The sequence below is a fragment of the Prinia subflava genome, chromosome 5 (genome assembly GCF_021018805.1).
Source record: "Prinia subflava isolate CZ2003 ecotype Zambia chromosome 5, Cam_Psub_1.2, whole genome shotgun sequence".
Classification (NCBI taxonomy): domain Eukaryota; kingdom Metazoa; phylum Chordata; class Aves; order Passeriformes; family Cisticolidae; genus Prinia; species Prinia subflava.
In genome coordinates this window covers 24,947,912-24,966,528 of record NC_086251.1, presented here as the reverse complement: position 1 = coordinate 24,966,528, position 18,617 = coordinate 24,947,912, and the positions used below count along the sequence as shown (strand labels likewise).

Below are 18,617 nucleotides of genomic sequence, written 5' to 3'. Positions count from 1 at the left end.
TGGAAGCAGCTGTCAGCCTCCATGCTTCACCCTCCAGCCTGTGGAGCCGCTGTAGCCTGTGCAGTGCTCTGGGGTGGGTGGCACAGTCATGGGCCATTTTGGTAACAGAGCTGCCCCCACACTGTGTTTGTGCTGGCACAGCAGACCTAGCTGGGGAAGGATATTCAAACACCGGGCTGCCTGCTTTGAAATGCTGACATGGCCTTGTAAAGGGAAGCTTTCGGCATCACTTTAAACCTTCTTTTCTTGCTTTGTTTTTCTTTCTGTGCTTCCTTCCCATATCACTCTTAGCCTAGCTCCCTTATTTGTGCTTCGTTTACCCTTTGGGCTCTGCTAACAGCTTGCTGCCTCTGCTCAGTCTTCTGTCTCTGTTTTTCTTCTCTTCAATCTCTACAAGTCTTTTCTTCCTCCCTGTTCGTACTTTTTCTTTTTTCTCACAAATTCTGCTTCTCCATCCTGTCTTTCTAATGCTTCTCAGTTCCTCCAAGGCCTCTTCCTTCCTGTTTCCCTAAAAAGGTGCTCTTCTGGCCTTTGAGGTGCAGGGATCCCCTTCAGGGTCAGCCCTTTCTCTAGATATGCCTGCTTAGATCCAGAGCTGAGCTCAAGGCATAGCCCTCCTTCTGCTCCTACTGGATTAATACCCACTAAAGCCAATAAGACTCTTCATCCTCTCCCGTGTGCTGCACTTGGAGGAGGCAACACTGGACCTGACCCGAACCTCCTGCCAGTTTCTGCCTCTCATCATCATGACCCCAAAGGTGCCAGGAGCAGGATGTTGGGCCCTGCCTTGCCAGCCTGTGAACTTGCACTCCCTTTCTCTTTTTGCTACTCTCTCTGCAGTGCCGTTCCCAATCCAGGGCTGGAAGAGTAGGATGGGATTTAGGATAAGTGGTACTTCATTACAAAACCTGTGCCTCCCTCACAGTTCCCAGCCCTGAACCTACCATGAGCCTGCAGGCAGAGCAGAGGTGCTGGCAAGCAGCCTTGCTGCCCACGCTGGGACTGGAAGCAGGCTCAGGACTGGCCTGGGGAAGGAGCAGGGGGAAGTGGGTGTGGAGGGCTTTGGGGCTGCCACTCTTCTCAAGGAATTTGGAGTGGGGAGGTTCACTGCTTAGCTGCAGGCACTTCCATCTTCTTGCTGTGGGCACAAACTGTGTCTCTCTAGGGATTCTCACACCTTCCACCAGCATGTTTTTCACTTGGCACTAGGGGCATCTGGGCAGAGATGTTAAGGGACAGAGATGTGCTACTGCTTGCCCACTCTACGTTGGATCTGCTTTGTGTGATTCTCAGTCTTCAGTTTCCCTGTCCTCCTTCCTATTTCTTCTGGTTTTAATTCTCTTTTCCTGGAGCATCTTAATTTGGCCTCTTGCCCCCTGATTCTTTGGGTTTGCCTTCTCTCAGAGGATGAGGGCTGGTGCCTATGAGCAGTGGTTTTCCTGCAAGAGCAGAGGTTGGCTGGCCTGTGTCCATTTCTTCTGCCTGTTCCTGTGTTCCCTCACACACTGGGCCCTTCACTCCCCCCCTTTTTTTTTTTTCAATTTTCTTTTTTTCTTTTCCGTTTAGCCCGTTGTTGTCCGACATCACTGGGTGCATCGGAGGCGGCAGGAAGGGAAATGCCGGCAGTGTGGCAAGGTGAGAAGGCATATTGGGCATTTTTCTCAGCCTGAGGTCAAGCCAGAGACAAGCACAGGGCTGGGAACCAGGGACATCCCACCGTTCCTGTTTGGCAGCAAAACCAAGCCACATGCCCTGCTTTGCTCAGTGAAGCACTATGTAAGTGCTTCCCCCATAGAGTAGTTCTTCCCCTGGGCCCAACTAATCCTGAAAGAGCCTGTTTTCCTGACATGCTTTCCCAGAGCAATAAGGACACTCCTACAGAGCACAGTGGCCTCCCTGGTGCTGGGACTGTCTGACAGGATCTGGAGGGCTCCAGCTGCAGGCATGCTCTCTTCGCTAATGTCTCTTACTGTTGGATGGCAGGAAACTGCAGGGAATTCCCTAAGCCTCTTATCCTTTCTTCCACAGGGTTTTCAGCAGAAGTTTGCCTTCCACAGCAAAGAGATTGTAGCCATCAGCTGTTCCTGGTGCAAACAAGCGGTGAGCAAAGTTCCCCTGAATGCCTTACCCGTCGGTTCTACACTAATGACCTCTGCTTTCTGCTGGGACTCCCCAAGCTGCTGCTCTGCAGCCTGCCCTTAACAGCTCCTCCTGCTGGGAGAGGCTGTACTGTGACATTTACAAGCTCTTTGAGAAACTTTCTCTTCGTTGCCTTCCTGTTACAAAATTCCTGCATGGTTTCATCCAGCACTCCCTGCATTGGTATGGGGGATCTGAGAGGAGGAGATGTGGCTGTGCCCAGCAAACTGAGCAGCTGAGTTTTCTCTCTGTCTTCTCCTTGGCCAGTATCACAGCAAAGTGTCGTGTTTCATGCTGCAACACATTGAAGAGCCCTGCTCACTGGGGGCTCACGCTGCTGTCGTCGTTCCTCCCACCTGGATTCTGCGGGTCCGGCGGCCTCAGGTAAGTCACTTCAGCTCTTGCGGCTCTTTCACAGTTCCCACTTGCCCAGTTGCTCCTCACAGAGTCTTTGTGTTTGTTCCTTTTTTCTCTAGAATCCACTGAAATCTAGTAAGAAGAAGAAGAGGACATCATTCAAGCGGAAATCCAGCAAAAAGGGGGCTGAGGTAAGAGGGAACTGGGAATGATCTTGTTTTGGAAGGGCAGAGGGACTAAGCAGTGAGAAGCAAGGCTTGGAATAGAAGCAGGATTTTCTGGGTCTGCAGTGAGTTTAAGGAGGTTGAGCTGGAGGGAGGATGCCTGCTGGCAGGATGTATCCCAGATACAAGGTTTATGGGGTGGCTGGGATGCCTTCCTCCTGCTTCTGACCTGCATGATATTAGGGCTCAGCTGAAGGCAACAGTTTGCATTTACCCAGCTTTGTTCAAGGATCTATGATGTCTCTTGCAGGAAGGGAGGTGGAAACCCTTTGTCATCAAGCCCATGCCAGCTCCTCTCATGAAGCCCTTGCTGGTGTTTGTGAACCCCAAGAGCGGTGGGAATCAGGTATGGCCTTGTCTGGCATGTCTAAGAAGATATCTCTGTGAGGGCATTGCCATTTGTGTGCTGAGCTCTCACCATAGTTCTGGTGATGTCTCAGCTGCACAAGAGGCCACAATGCCAGTTTGCTGCCCAGCAGTTCCCACCTCGGCCAGGCTTTGCCTGTGTCCCCTCCACAATGGTGTTGTCTTAGCTTGTCCCCAGGCAGGACCAGATGCCTCCTTCTGCTGTCCACTGGGAACTCGATATTACCTGAGGTCTTTCTTATCCTCATAGGGAGCCAAGATCATCCAGTCCTTTATGTGGTATCTCAACCCACGGCAAGTTTTTGACCTCAGCCAGGGTGGACCCAAGGAGGCGTGAGTACTGCTAGGGGCAGCACCTTTCTCTCCCCCATCCATGTCCCAGGATTCCTCCTGAGAGCTCTTCCCCCACCTCACGGAGGGAGACATGGATGTGGCTTTGGGAATGCCAAGGGCTCTGTGAGGCAGCTCCTGTGTAACATGTTCAGTACCTCTCCCCTCCCCTCCTCAACCTCCCTGTTGCCCGCAGGCTGGAGCTGTACCGCAAAGTCCACAACCTCCGGATCCTGGCGTGCGGGGGAGACGGCACGGTGAGTCTCCAGCCCCTCCATCCAGGGCGCCCCTTTGCCCAGGCCTTTCCAGTGTGGACAGCAGCCCTTCTTGTTGTAATCCAGAACAGCAAATTCTGCACACTGTGTCCATGGTACAGCTGGTAGCATAGATACTGTGGGTCCCCTGGTGCACTGTTCCAGGGAGTGCTAGTCTGTAACCTGTCTGGATTTCTAGCCCTTTTGAGGGCCAGTGTCCTCACTGAGGTTACTGGTATCTCCAGTGTCCTCACTGGGGTTACTGGTATCTCCTGCAGCACCTGATTAGAGTTTTAAAGACAGTGAATAGCCTCAGCTGTGGCTAAGGAGACCCCATCTCTGCCTCTCTGCTATCACTAGTGCTTTGAGTCACTTCTGCCTGCCTACTCATCCCTGAGATAATCAATGGTTTCTTTGCCCTCTCTTGCTTGAGCAGGTGGGCTGGATACTCTCCATTCTGGACCAGTTACGCATCAACCCACCTCCTCCTGTGGCCATCCTACCTTTGGGGACAGGGAACGACTTGGCCAGAACACTGAACTGGGGTGGGGTAAGTGATGGGCACAAGAACCCACCCAAGAGCAGGGCTGAGTGCTTCAATTCTTGTTTCTGAAACATGATTGGACATTTGCATGGGCTGGTGTTTCAACTTCCTGTAAATACAGACCAACAAATAAGTGCAATTTGGGTGTTGCCATTCTTCTGACTTTTGAATGGTTTTGTATTAGATCATACAAAGGCAATTGCTTTTTCAGACTTAGGAAGATTTTTAAAAGATTTTTAAAATTTCAAGTCCCGCTCTGTTGGGCATTCAAGTAGAGTTGATCTCTTCTACATCTTTTACAGCAGGCTTTACCAAAGCCTGCTGTCTGGGGTATCTCTGTGGGAGGCAGGCATGAGACTCCAGGTTCTACCAGGTCCTTCTGTTCACCAGGGTTACACGGATGAGCCTCTGTCCAAGATCCTGTCGCACGTAGAAGATGGGAACATAGTGCAGCTTGATCGCTGGAACCTCCATGTGGAGCCAAACCCTGACACAAACCCCGAGGAAAGGGATGAGGCAGCTGCTGACAAGGTGGGACATCTCCTCTCTGTGTCTCTTCCCTGTGCAGGAGGTCTGCATTCTCTCTTCTGCCACTGGCTCAGGCAGTCCCAGCACCTGGGGGCTACATTCTTGGGTTGGTGTCTCCCTCTCACTCCTCCAATTTCACCATTCTGTTCATGGCTCTGAGCCACAGCACTCATGGCAAGAGTGTATGTAGAGTTCATAACTAAATACCTACCAAAGGTTTTTAACCACAACTTGAAACAGATACAAGCCCAGTCGTCTGTGAGACTGTTTTCTTTAACAGAAACATGGGTGATTGCAGAAACCTCAGAGAGCAGAATGTGTCCCCTTGGACCATTTCCATTACCCCTAGGAGCCAGGAGCTAATTCTTCATCTCAGGCTGATGACCTCTGTATTTTCCTAGGGAAAAGGCAAGCAGGGACCCTCAGCCTCATGAGCACTGTAGTGGCTCTGCTGCTGTAACCTGACCTCGTCTTTTCTGTGGGCACATGCTGGCAGCCTCATCCTTATTCCTCCTTTCCATTTCAGCTCCCTTTGGATGTCTTTAATAACTACTTCAGCCTTGGCTTTGACGCACGGGTGACACTGGAGTTCCACGAATCCCGAGGTACAGGGCAGCGGCAGGACTCGGTCGGGTTCTGTGGGATGGACCTGTTCTTGTTCGTGGATTCCTCAGGAAAATGAGCAAGAGAATTGCTTTAGGGACAGAGCTGGAGGTGAAACATGAGGAGCAAGTCCAAGATGCATAGGGGGAAGAAGGGTGCCCGCACAGGAAAGAAGCTGGGGGCAGACCCCTGGCTGAGGCTGGCTGGAGAGCTGTGTTTGAGGAGAGCTGGCAAGTGAAATATTTCCATGTGTAGGCCAGTGACCTGGACTTTTTTCTCCTTTCCCTAGAGGCCAACCCAGAGAAGTTCAACAGCCGGTTTCGGAATAAAATGTTCTATGCTGGGGTGAGTGTGTGGGGGATATCTGAGCCTACCGTCATAGCAGCCTTAACAACTGCAGCACAGGCATGGACCTGCCTCCTGTCTGCACCCTAAACTCACCCATTTGAGTTACATGGACCTTCACATGGACCTTCACATGCACCGAAGCTAAGCCCCCCAGCTCAAAGCTGGAGAGTTGCTGGAGAAATGCAGCAGTGCAGGGAGTCACAGCTGCCCTTGGGCTGCGAGTGCTGCTGGCAGTACAGCTTGCTCCATGGCCTGCAGTACAGTTGCCGTATTGATCTCCTGCCACTATTGTTCTTGATCTCAAGCTCACAGGTGGTCACCCAGGCAGGACCTCTCTGGAGCTGTGGGAAGGCAGGCTGTCCCCCGTGCAAATGAAAAGGAAGTCTTTCCATAGTCTACACACTACTTCAGTCTTTTATTATATACCTTGGACCAGTTACAGGTTCCTGGATAATTACACCAGCCTCCTGTGTCTCACCTCTAAAGCTTTGTGTCTCAGTATCATCTTTGTTCCTCTGTCTCCTCTTCCTTAATATACTTTCTAGCCATGTGTCTGGTGACTGGTATTTGAGCAGTACTAAAGGCCAAGTGCTGCTCTGTGCCATCTCACATCTGTCCTGTTTGTGTGTGTTTTCCTGTCTGCACAGTTAAACCCAAAGGGGACCCATGCTGTCCCTCCTGGAAATTTCTGGTGGGGTCACTTCAGTTCTGTTTTGTGGTACTTCATTACAGCTTGAGACTGAATTGGTCTCTTGTGACTTGATTCTTACTGGAGGAGACTCATCTTGCCAGCTCTTCCTTAAAGTCAGGACTGGGCTGGCAAGGGAATATTACAGCGTGTTACTGAAGGTTCCTCGAGGTTTTTGGTAGGCCAAATAGCAAGAGGAATGGATCAGGTTGTTTTGGTGGAGAAGGGGACTCATGCCAGTGGCTGAAAAGAGGGTTTGCAGGTTTCAGCAGCTGAGGTGTGTGGCAGGTCAGTGGCAGGCTGAGTTGCAGGTCAGTGGCAGGCTGCTCGTTCCAGTGAACAGCTGGGCACTAACTCTGTCTCTTGCCTTGGCAGACGGCCTTCTCCGACTTCCTCACCGGGAGCTCCAAAGACTTGGCGAAGCATGTCAGGCTGGTTGTGAGTATGCTGGGGTGCTCTGGTCCAGGGAGGGGTTGAGCTGTGGAGGTGTGAGGAATGTCCCTTGGCACACTGAGGATGTCAGGGCTGGGGAGCAGATATGTTTCTGGGAGCATCAACTTCCCCTGACTTGGAAAACACCCACTGTAGGGAGCAGAGGAGGGAGGCCATCTCTTCCTTAGTGGGTAGGACGAAGCAGGCTCCCCCTTACAGCAGTCTGAACACCCCTGTGTCATCTCTAGTGTGATGGGACAGACCTGACCTCCAAGATTCAGGACCTGAAACCACAGTGCCTGGTCTTCCTTAACATCCCAAGGTGAGCACCCCCAGGACCTGCCTTCATATGCTGGGCTTCTCACAACTGTTATGTAGATCCTTGCCTGGGTTTGGGATGCCAGTCTAGGCATTTCTTCCTGTCCTTTCACAGGTATTGTGCAGGCACCATGCCCTGGGGCAACCCTGGGGAGCACCATGACTTCGAGCCCCAGCGCCACGATGACGGCTGCATTGAAGTTATCGGCTTCACCATGACATCGCTGGTGAGTCAGTGCCGTTGCCAATTGTAGGTAGCAGCCAGGGGAGTGAATGGGCCTACTGACCAGGTGTCAGCCAGCCCACAGCTCCACAGATCCTCTCTGGAGGAGTTGTGGTGCTGCCTTATGTGACAGTATCTGCTCTCTAAGATTTAGGTGAGGTGCTGTCATGCCCTGGTCTCTGTGAATCCCTTCTCACTGAAATGAAACCTGAGACCCTGAGACTTGTAACATCCAGCTGACAATGAGTGTTCCCCTCATCCACATCTCAGTGCATGTTCTGCTCTCTGTTCCCTTTCACAGGCTGCCCTGCAGGTCGGTGGCCATGGGGAGCGGCTCTGTCAGTGCCGGCAGGTGGTTCTCACCACGTCCAAGGCCATCCCCATGCAGGTAGATGGAGAGCCCTGCAAGCTGGCGGCTTCCTGCATCCGCATCTCTCTGCGCAACCAAGCCAACATGGTGCAGAAGACCAAGCGGCGCAACTCCATGCCTCTGCTCAATGAGTAGGTTCCTCAGATCCATCTGCCACCTCCTCTCCTAGGAAGGACGGTTGGCAGGGAAAGGGATGGGACTGATCTGTCCCTGGCAGAGGCATTTCAGTCCTTTCTTGGGGAGGGTCTCGAAGGGATTAGGTCACAGAAATAAGGTCAGACCCTGATGCTGAAGAAGCTGCTGGTGCCAAGCTCCCCACCCTAGTCTATACAATAGTGTGCTCTTGCCAGTTTTGGAGGAATGAGGGGAATAAGGAGAAAGCAGGCTGTCACTTCCTGATATCTTCCTTTCTCCCTGCCCCCTGCACACAGCCAGCAGCCAGTGCCTGAGCGGCTGCGGATCCGGGTGAGCAGAATCAGCATGCGTGACTATGAGGCACTCAACTACGACAAGGAAAAGCTCAAGGAAGCCTGTGAGTGACCAGAGGGTGGGAGCTGCAGTCCCCAAGTCTGGCAACGCCTGTAGCTAAACTGTGTGAGGTATTGGGAATGGGGCGTGGGCTGCTCCCTGAGTTGTGCCTGTGCCCTGTCCTCCAGCTGTGCCACTGGGGATCATCGTGGTTCCAGGAGACAGTGACCTGGAGTTGTGCCGGACCCAGATTGAGAAGCTGCAGGAGGTGAGTCTCTGAGGGAAAAGTGGTCATGGCTGAATACTGAGGATGAGGGGACTCAGGGAAAAGATTTCTAAGCCAGCTGGACACACCAGCACACACATTCTTGCTTTGGGTCACACTAAGAGCTCATGGTTTGCCTTCACCATGTGGTGGAAGCAGGGTCCCAAACTGGATGCCTTGTTGCTCCATGCTGCCTGGCAGCTTCTTTTTCAGGATTGCTCTTCTGACTGTTCTCCAAGCCCAGAGCCCTGAAAAACTACTGGTTAATATAAAACACCAGCACACATCCTTAGGGGCCTATAACCCTTCAACCCTCCACAGGCTCTGTATTTCCTGTCATAGTTCTGCCCTCTCCAGGTACCTGGATTAGGTTTATAACCCCTCCCACTCTTCTCATTTGCAAGCACTATTTTTTGTGTCCTTGCCCAATGTACTAACACGTGCCTGTGACCTGTACACAGACAGTGTAACTCATGCTCCTGGTGAACAATGCCTTCTAAGCCCATAGTGTGGCTCCTGGTGCTGCACTACTCATTTTGATTGTTGCACAGAAGATTGAAGAAACCTGCCTTAGTCTGCTGTTAGCTGGCTCTTGTGCCTGTGGGAATCCCATACAGTGTACGTGTAGAGTCCCGCAGAGCTCAGTTGCAGAGCTGTTTGCCTGGGCTGGCACACTGGCACCTGCCTCTTGCTGTGCCTGCTCTGTATGCGTGCCCCTGCCCACTTTGTGCCCAGGCACTGGTGAGGACACACAGGCAGACACATGGCTAGCAGCTCCTGAGTTCACAGGGTAATGCCTCCCTGCTGTGTCAGTGTGGTAGACTGATGCCCCTGCAATCTCCTGCACCTTTAAAACTGTGCAGGTTGCTGGTGTTCCTTGGTCACTTCATGGTTTACCTCTTTTCACTCCTTGGGCAAGCACTGTGCTCTGACCTTAAAGCCAGGCAAGGACCAAGTACCTTGGCCAGACAGTGTGTAAGGCCAGATATGGCAGCACATTAAGCATCTCCAATGGGGTAAGAGAGGGACTGGGGGGCTGCCCAGACACAGGCTGTAACAGGACACCTTGCCTTTCTGCAGGATTTCCCTGCACAGCCCTCTGCTTTAGAGCGCCTGCTCTTCCAGGTGTGTATGGCCTCTCTCTGTCCTGCGGGCCCATCCGTCATGTCCACTGTGCCAGCCTCATGGGCTTGTCTCGTGACAGTGCTGTACAGTCAGCTCCAGTCTGTCCCATGGTGCTCCCTGTTGCAGTATGCTGTGCCTGTGTTCAATTTCATCCAAGTGCCTGTAGTCCTCTGTGTCTGCAGGAATCTCCCAAAGCAGGAGCAATGCTCTGAAGAGAGGTGCAGAGGCCAAGATACATCTTTATTCTCTCGTTTATTATGCAGGAGGGAGATGGAGCCAAGCCGAAGACACTGTCATTCCAGAAGCTGTCACCCAAGTGGTGCTTCCTGGACTGTGAGTATCATCCTCCCCTAGGAGTGCTGACTGGGTCTGATGATATGCTAGCAAGGTCTAGCCAGCTCAGTGGAGGTGGGGGATGGACATCCACATAGCTGCAAAGATCCAGGGGTTACCAATGCGTTAGAAACCACAGAAGCACTTGAGAATTAGGGCATAGGAATTAGAGCTCCTATGCCCAGAAAAGTGGAGGAATCAGTAGCCCAGCTGAAGTGCATGCAGCATGGGCTACAAACAGGAGGAGCCAAATGACATAATTGCCATCACAGAGACAGGGTGGGACAAGTCACACAACTGGGGTGCTGCAATGGATGGCTATAAACTCTGCAGAGGGGACAGGCAAGGGAGGACACCAAGCTGATCTCTTCCTATGTCGAGGTGACCTGCTCAGTGGGAGTGAAAAGTTGTTGTCCACCTGAGGTTCAGTACAATCTTTGACTCTGTTTCCCACAGCATTCTCCTGGGAAAACTGGTTGCTTGTGCGTGAGTGCACTGTTCACTGGATGAAAACCAGCTGGACAGCCAGACCCAGAGAGTGGTGGTGCCTGGAGTTACATCCAGCTGATGGCCGGTCACCAGTGGTGATCCCCAGGGCTCAGGATCAGGCCTGGTCCTGTTTATTGTCTTTATCAGTCTGGACGGGGAGAACAAGTGCACCCTCAATTATTTACAGACAAGTTGGGTGGGAGTGTTGATCTGCTGGGGGGCAGGAAGGTGCTGCAGAGGGATCTGGACAGGCTGGATCATGGGCCAAAGCCAATTGCATGAGGTTCAGAAAAGTAAATGTCCTGCCCTTGGGTCACAACTGCCCTGTGCAGTGCTGCAGGCTGGAGGAAGGGAGGCTGTAAAGCTGCCCAGCAGAAAAGGACGTGGGGGTGCTGGTCAACAGCAGCTGAACATGATTCGGTGTGTCTGTCAGGATCCGATTGCTAGGGTTCTTAGGAATGCCCTGCCTGAATTAAGGTGCAAATGAAACCATATGCCAGTGACAATAGTATGGGTTTTATTTGATAGTAAATATGAGAGAGAGAGAGAGAGAAATAGAAAATAGGTGGAGGAGACAGAAAGAAATTAACAGGAACAGAATAAGGAGAGTATCACCACCCCATGGATCCCAGCAATGCTCCATTGATCCTCTCCAGCTGGCCTTTTTGGTGGTGAAGGTCCCCCCAAAAAGCACAGAATCTGATTGGTTAATATACCCTCAGGCCAGGTAGGAAAATGCAGGCACCTCTTGGGGGCAGGGGAAGGGGGGAGTTTGCTGCTGTCTCTTCCACATTTGTTGCATCACATGGAGTCCTGTGGTGAAGTCCTCAGGAATGACTGTGGGGGCACTCTGGGGGGCCTTTGATGGATTAGTGCACCCCCTCAGCTGACCCTCAAGTGAATGTCCCATGGATGTGGCCTTCCCAGGGTTGGGGGTTCCATAACCAGTTTGTATAAGGGGGGGTGGGTTCACAGCCCCTGAACAGAGGTTACAACACACCAAAACATCCTAAACTCCACCCCCACCGCTCAGCTTGGGGGGATATCTGTGCAAACTTGCTCCCAACAGATGGGTCTGTGGGCTACGGCCTGATTCTTAGCACGACTGCTGAGTTTGGCTCACATTCTTTTCCTTGTTTACTTGTTTGTTTCAGGTGATTGAAGAATGAGGTTTCCTTTTATCTAATCTCAGCAGTCCAAAGTCCCAGTCAGGTATCTTCAGGGAGACTTCTTTGATTGTAGCTTCTTTATTGTTTTTGTTATAATGAGCAAAACTTTATATTAGTGTTTGAGGCATGAACTATTTCAGTCTCCAACAGTGTCCAGGTGGCCACGAAGGCCAGTGTCACCCTGGTCTGGATCAAGGAAAGTGTAGTCAATGGGACCAGGGCAGTGATTTTCTCCCTGTACTCAGCCCTGGGGAGGCCACACCAGGAATCCTGCATCCAGTTTTGGGCCCCTCACTGCACGAAAGACATTGAGGTGCTAAAGCATATCCAGAGAAGGGCAACAGAGCTGGGGAAGAGTCTGGACACAGATCTTAGGAGGTTAGCCTGGAGAAAAGGAGGCTGAGGGTAGACCTTATCTCTGTCTACAACTACTTGGAAGGAGGTTGTGTCAAATTGTGTTGGTCTCTTCTCCCAAGTAACAAGCAGGAGGATGAAGGGAAATTAAAGACCTCAAGTTGCATCAGGGAGATTTTTTTTCCCACTGAATGGGTGATCAAGCATTGGAACAGGCTGCTCAGGGAAGTGGATGAATCCCCATCCGTAAAGATACTTAAAAGATGTGTAGATGTGGCATTTAGGGATGTGGTTTAGTGGTGGACTTGGCAGCGTTGGTTTAATAGTTGGACTTGATAATCTTAAGGGTCTTTTCCAACCTAAGCAATTCGATCACTCTGTGATTCTATGAATTTGGGGGGTGAGAGAACAGACATTCAGTGACAAGCCATAGGGAACCACTGCGGCTTGGGACTCGGGGATATTGGGGTCTTTGGGGCTGAGCACACAGTGCTTTCCCCTAGGCTGTGTGTCTGGCTGCTGACCCGGAGCAGAGCAAGGGGAGTCAGTGGTTCTCTTGCCCTTGGAGCTGAAGGCAGTTTGGCGGTGTGTGTTTGTCCCTGCAGACTGCCGGGGATGCTCTCCTGCGTTGTGCAGGCAGGGGGCCCCCCTGCTCCAGCATGCTCGGAGCTGGGCTCGCCATAAGCATCGCATGTTATTTGAGAGAGCCTCCCTGCTGGGCTCCAGCTGCTGCTTCTCCCCTGCCTCAAAGTAGCTTTCTCGTCTCCCTTTGCCTTCTCTGACCAAGAAGCTCCCTCTGTACCTGGAAGCTGGCTGAGTGAAAGGCCCGTTGGTAGCATTTCATCGCTTTGACATCCCAGCAAGAAGAGTGTAGACCACAGCAGGGCACAACCATGGGTTGCAAGGTGGGGCTGGAAGCCTCACACTAGGCAGGGAGGGTGCAACTTCTCCCTTCACGGTTCCAGCCCTGTGTGTGGTGCTGCTGGTGCTGCTGCTCCCAGGTGTCACTACTGGGACTGCTGTACCAGAACTGCTTTCCCTTCTCCTGCCAGTCTGCCAACAGCAGGTTCTGGGCTCATGAAAATGTGTCAGGAAACAGGAAAATGTCTCATTCAACACAGCACAGGTTATTCAAGTGGCTGAATTATAGGCCTTGAATAGTAGCTGCCTGGATGGCAAATATCTAGGATAAACATGGCTCTTTCACTCTTCTCACCTGCCCTGGCACATCCCCACTCTGTTTGCAGCAAGACTTCCTTGGGTCTGAGAGGATCCCACTGCAGCAACCTCTCCTGGACTGGCACCAGCAGCCTTTAAGGATGTTAGGGAAATGCTGCCCTGCATGGGAATCCAGCCGTCCTGGGACTGTGCTCTTACCTGTTCTGGTCTCCCTTAGTGATGCCCTAAGTCCATAATCCTTCCCTGCTCCCCTAGGAGTGGTGGCTGTGTGTGTCTGGCTCCAGCATAGCCACTTTCTCTGTTGCAGCTTCTCTCTCTCTGTGGTGATCTCTTCTCTAAGGAAGAGGGATGAGCAGAGAGATGCACTCAGGCAGGCTGGAGGCTGATTTGAAGCTCTCCTGCCATCTTAGTAGACAGGGGCTTGGATCTGCAGCTGGTGGTGGCATGCTTTATTGTGCCTGGTAGTCACAATACTCTGAGTGGCCTCATGGAGGTCCTTAGTCAAGTCAGCAGGAGGCTGAGCTCTCTCTTCTCCCAGCCTCCTGTAGTGCCCCCATTTCTGAGCACTGTTAACAAGCTGCACCATGTTCATCACAGCAGTTCCCTACCTGGTATAAGTGAATGCTGAGATGTGCACTGCATAGCCCTGAGCTTCATCTGCTCAGGATGATGCTGGAGCACCTGAAAGCCCCCAGAAAGGCCATGGCATCAGCTAGTTGTATTCTTGCCTTACCTGTGGCTCCCTGCCAGAAGTCACTGAGGAGGAGACAGCAAGCAAAGGCATGTTTCACAGGGGCATGGTGGTCCTTAGGCCTAAGGGGCTGCCTCTAGGGTGAAGACACGAGCAGAACCATGAAGGGAAATGGTTTGCTCCTGATCAGGGGCTGTTGTTTGCTTTGCTGTATCCTCTGTGCAAGCCATGAAGTGGCTGGATAGCTCACTGTGGCTCCTGGTGGGAAGAGGCCATCTCCCTTGTCTCACGCCAAGGTTCAGCCTGTCTCGTTCTGTTCCTGTCTTACAGCAACCACGGCCGATCGGTTCTACAGGATAGACCGGGCACAGGTGAGTGCAGCCTCGTCCTGCACTGTCATCCCCCGGGAGGCTGCTTGGGTGTCCCCCTGCACACAGACCAACAGGCAGGCATAGCCTTGTGGCCACACGGGTCTCATACCACTGCCCTGCCCTTTGGCATCCCCCAAAGGGATGGCATGAGCCTGGCCCAGGACCGGGCTTGGCACCTCCAGGGTTCAGGAGAAAATGGAAGAAGCCTGTGTGGTAGCACAGAACCTTGGGTTGAAAGCTGCCTGCAAGGCCATCCAGTGCAGCAGGTAAGGAATAGCAAACATAGCAAGACTGGCCAGGGGACCCACCAGCTGGGGCCATCTTCACCAGCGTGAGATACTTTCCCTAATGAACTGAGGAGAAGGACATGGAGATAAGGTTTACAAGGTTGATCAGGTGGCAGGAGACAGGAAGCCTGAAAAGAACAAGGAAATGCAAAGGCTCCCAGGCACAAGACTGCTCAAGCCACTATTGGTCTGCTGAACAAATGGGTGGGCCACAAACCCACCCACTGGGATATGAGGGGATGGAGTTTGTAGAAGTAGGTCTTGCTTCTGAGGAAGCATGTCCTGACTTGTGTCTTTCAGGAACACCTCAACTATGTGACAGAGATCTCTCAGGATGAGCTCTATGTGCTGGACCCAGAGCTAGTGGTCACTCAGACTGTGAGCACTTCTCCTGCCATGCCCGATCTGGTGGACTCATCTGCCACACCCCCTGGGCACCATTTTACATTTCCCTCCTCTTCCTCCTCTCCACCCTCCTCTCCTGCCCCCAGGTGAGTCTGAAGTGGGAGTGCTGGGCCTCACAAATAATGGGCAGTGATGGGAGAGCTAGGGTTGCCTTCACAGCATTGATCCCTGGGCCAGATTACAGGGGAGCTCCCTGGAAGTAAGCAGGAATTCAGTGTTGAGTAAGACCAAGGGATGAGATGCCATCCTGTTTTCCTTGTTCCTCTGCCAGGGTTGCCCTAAACAGTGGGGCATCACCAGGTGGCTCAGCCATTGGGTCAAGCTCCAGCACCTGGCCTGTGGGGCAAAGGACATGGGTGTCTTCCAGCCAAACTAAGGCCAGTGTCAGGTATGGATGAGCAATGGTTCCAGAAGCAGCAGTAGAAATGGGAGTGGGGATGGGGAAGAACCAGCTCAGGGAAGGAGTGCCACAGGCAGGTTTCTCTAACCCCCATTAGGGCCATCTGCTGCCAGGACTGGCAGGGTTAGTTATACTTTCTCTTCTTCCCTTCCAGCGCTGAGCCTGAGCGCTGCCTCCCACATAAAGGTGAGTGGAGTCCCACCCCTGGTCATACTCCCTCTCAGGTTGCACTCTTTTGTTTTCCTGCCATGGATTTTTTTGTCCAATCCTTTCCCTGGTGGCCTGGGAGGAGCCCTGTTGTTCCATGTGTCCTGAAACATGGAGCCCTGCGGGCGGGTGACCCAGAGCTGAGCAGGAGAGACCTGACAGTGATTTGTGGAGTGGCCCAGCCAGGCGCCTTCCTGGCTGCACCATGCGGGAAATGATGTGGCAAGGGGTTAATCCCCCACCTGCAGAGCTGAGCGCTGTGGACTGGGTTGGGAGGCTGCCTCTGCCTCTCCCTGAGGAGGTGGGAACACTAGATCAGGGGCCTCACCAAGCTGAACAAATGGAAGGAGTTTCCTGAAACTTGATTGGAGCCTGGAGGTGTGAGTGAGTCATTGGTGAGAGACATCTTGGCTGCTAGCTGATGCCCAGGAGACCTGCTCCCTGCTTTCACCAGAGCTATCCTGCCCAGGGGCAGAGACTACTCTCCCTGGGCATGCACCTCCCTGAGGCTGAGGTCTGGCTGCACCCCTAGCTACACAGCGTCTCTTTCCTTCCCCTGGCTTGTTCCTTACATTCCTGAAGGTGGAGGAGCCATATAAATGCAGTGTAACCAAGGGGTTAATCCATGGAGGAGCTTGTGCTCCTGCTCCACACCTCTGGTGCTCAACTTGTCTCCAGGATTAGATAAGCTCTGTGACAGATTGACTTTTCTGACCCAGACGTGTCTCTCTTTGCAGATGACCTTCTGATAGAAGCTGCCAAGAGTGGCAACTTCAGCAAGGTAGGTGCTCCAGCAGCCTGCTGCAATGAGCAGCCAGGGCTGGCTCCTGGGCTGGTGTGCCCCTTGGGCTAAGGGAAGCCCTGCCAGCCAAGCTCCGCAATTGCCCTGGAGCAGCGCCTGTCAAGGGCCTTCCTTCAGGAGTGGTGGCTGGAAACCAGGCAGGCTTTTGGCAAGGAGCCCTGGTTCATCTCCTGGGAGACACGAAGGGAAGAGGGGGGAAGGGACTTGATAGCGTGGCTGAGCTGGACAAAGCTCCCCACCAGCCCCAAGTATCCACACAATCTGTCAGGCACTCCAGGCACATAATGCTGGGGCTTGGAGCTGGGAAATGCAACTCATCCTGAGCAATCTGACAATCCTGTAGTTCCAAGAGCTGCACCAGGCTGGAAGAGACCTGATGGTGCGAGACTCCTCGGGCCAGACTGTCCTCCACCATGCTGTCAAATCAGGAAGCAAGGACATCGTCAAATACATCATCGAGAATGGTGAGCTGGAGCCAGAGTGTCACTCTTAGCAAAGGAGCCTAGCAGCCAAAATAAATCAACTCTCTGCTCAGAGGGAGTACTCCTGGGCTAACATCCCTTCCCTCTGGGTGTGCTACATCATCCTTCTGCTGTACGGGCTTTTCCTGGCATCTGTCTGCCAGTATTGGGGTGTCCTCATGGCTGTTGCTGCATCCTGGCAGGAATTGGCATGTCTCTGGGCAACATTCTCAGTGTCTTGCTTCTGCCTTCAAGGCAGCTGACCTCTTGTTTTTGGCAGTTCCCACTGAAATACAGACAACTTCCTTTTTATTTAGATATTTATCTGTAGCGAGTCCACAACCAATTCTTTCCTGGGATCAGCTGGGCTCGAATGCCACTGCTGGCCTGAGTTCTTTGGAGCTAGGACTTTTGCAGGCATGAAAATAGCAGCCCCTATGGAATGATGCAGATCATCCCTGTGACCAGGGAGTAGGCAGGTCTGTCTCTGTCCTGGAGCTAGGTGTCACTCACCTGCACTCTTTCTTTCCACAGCTCCTTCAGAAATCCTTGATGCCACAGAGGAGGAGAAGTAAGTTACTGCCTGACTGGCATTACCTGTTGGCCAGACCCTCTGCGATGTGACCAGTCTTAGGGGCACTTCAGCTGCCCTTGCTCTAATTGCCAGCCATGATTCCCAGTCCGTTTTGGACAGACTGCCCCTGAGTAGCACCCCCTCCTCTGCCAGGGCTGCCTGGACAAACACAACTCACCATCAGCTCCTGCTGCCACTGAATTGCTATCTCTTGCTGCCACCTGCATGTGCTGATTGTCCCTGCTCAGGGGGGCATCTCACATCTCCCGCTTTCTCCTCCTCAGCGGTGAAACCAGCTTGCACCAGGCTGCAGCCTTACGCCAGCGCACTATCTGCCACTACATCGTGGAGGCCGGGGCCTCGCTCATGAAGACAGACCTGCAGGTGACAGCGGGAGCGGTGGCACTGTGGCTTTCTGTGGTGACCGGAGGGCTGGCAAGGAGCAGAGCTAGCAGGAGAGCAGAGCAGGGGTGCTTTGGGTGAGGTGTTTGCCAGTCAGAGAGGAGCTGACGTGGATCATCTGTGCTTGCCCAGTAGAGCCCAGCTACAGAGGGGTTAAATCCCTCTTCTCCTGGTGCTTCTCTGCCTGTTGTTTTATTAAATTAGAAGCAAGAGGCTGGAATGTCTCATCCCTGTCTCCCCCTTCCCACCCTCAGGGGTCAGAGCAAGGACAGTCTCCCTGAAAGCTCCCTCCCAGCTGCAGGACTCCCCCCGCTCTCCCTCGCTGGCAGTCACGATGAGGGATCTGGGAGCTCCTCTTGGCGGGTGAAGCTGGCCTGCGGGGAGCAGGAGCAAGCAGTGGCAGCACTTTCCCTCACATGCTGAGTTAACTGAGCTGTGCCTCAGTGTCAGGGAATGGTGCCAGCCCTGGCAGAAGAGTTGCAAAAAGGGAGGGCTTGGGGCTATATTTTGGTACAGGCGGTTCCCGAGGCTGGCATATGGCAGAGAGGATGTGGTCAGATCTCTCTGTTAGAGGCTTGTAGTGATGGTCTGTAGCAGAGGTGATGTAGCAGAGCAAGCCAAGAGAGTGCAATCTGTGGGTCTGGGACACCAGTTAGGAGCCCAGTTTGAGGGGTGCTGGTGCCGGTGGAGCTTCAGGTTCCATTTAGACAATGCACATCCCTGTTTGCCAGCGTCCAAGAGGATGCAGTACAGATAATCTCTGGCTCCCCGTTGCTCTTTCTTGGTCCTGTCTCAGGCTTAGGCCTTGCACAGTGCCCAGGGTGGGGCTGCCCTGAATGGAGACTCAGCTGGCAGAGGCAAGAGGAGAGGGTAGTTCAGGGGGCATGGCCCCTCCCTGTCCCCAGCCCCTG

General features: G+C 52.9%; 1 protein-coding gene across 8 annotated transcripts in view; it reads left to right on the top strand.

Annotated features, from left to right (window-relative positions):
* Positions 1 to 18,617, top strand: part of DGKZ (diacylglycerol kinase zeta) — a 46,947-nt gene that overhangs the window by 24,539 nt on the left and 3,791 nt on the right. For 5 of the 8 annotated variants that reach the window (XM_063398478.1, XM_063398476.1, XM_063398475.1 and 2 more), the window contains 26 exons: positions 1,567 to 1,635; positions 2,029 to 2,100; positions 2,407 to 2,523; positions 2,616 to 2,687; positions 2,971 to 3,066; positions 3,337 to 3,419; positions 3,613 to 3,673; positions 4,107 to 4,220; positions 4,605 to 4,745; positions 5,269 to 5,347; positions 5,635 to 5,690; positions 6,757 to 6,819; positions 7,062 to 7,135; positions 7,247 to 7,358; positions 7,656 to 7,855; positions 8,156 to 8,256; positions 8,381 to 8,460; positions 9,846 to 9,915; positions 14,128 to 14,168; positions 14,756 to 14,946; positions 15,132 to 15,248; positions 15,415 to 15,446; positions 16,205 to 16,248; positions 16,613 to 16,733; positions 17,265 to 17,301; positions 17,589 to 17,688. In XM_063398478.1, coding sequence (XP_063254548.1) covers positions 1,567 to 1,635; positions 2,029 to 2,100; positions 2,407 to 2,523; positions 2,616 to 2,687; positions 2,971 to 3,066; positions 3,337 to 3,419; positions 3,613 to 3,673; positions 4,107 to 4,220; positions 4,605 to 4,745; positions 5,269 to 5,347; positions 5,635 to 5,690; positions 6,757 to 6,819; positions 7,062 to 7,135; positions 7,247 to 7,358; positions 7,656 to 7,855; positions 8,156 to 8,256; positions 8,381 to 8,460; positions 9,846 to 9,915; positions 14,128 to 14,168; positions 14,756 to 14,946; positions 15,132 to 15,248; positions 15,415 to 15,446; positions 16,205 to 16,248; positions 16,613 to 16,733; positions 17,265 to 17,301; positions 17,589 to 17,688 — 2,343 coding nt within the window. The remainder of the gene's footprint in view (positions 1 to 1,566; positions 1,636 to 2,028; positions 2,101 to 2,406; positions 2,524 to 2,615; positions 2,688 to 2,970; positions 3,067 to 3,336; positions 3,420 to 3,612; positions 3,674 to 4,106; positions 4,221 to 4,604; positions 4,746 to 5,268; positions 5,348 to 5,634; positions 5,691 to 6,756; positions 6,820 to 7,061; positions 7,136 to 7,246; positions 7,359 to 7,655; positions 7,856 to 8,155; positions 8,257 to 8,380; positions 8,461 to 9,845; positions 9,916 to 14,127; positions 14,169 to 14,755; positions 14,947 to 15,131; positions 15,249 to 15,414; positions 15,447 to 16,204; positions 16,249 to 16,612; positions 16,734 to 17,264; positions 17,302 to 17,588; positions 17,689 to 18,617) is intronic. The other 3 variants (XM_063398477.1, XM_063398473.1, XM_063398474.1) reach the window with 2 other exon arrangements.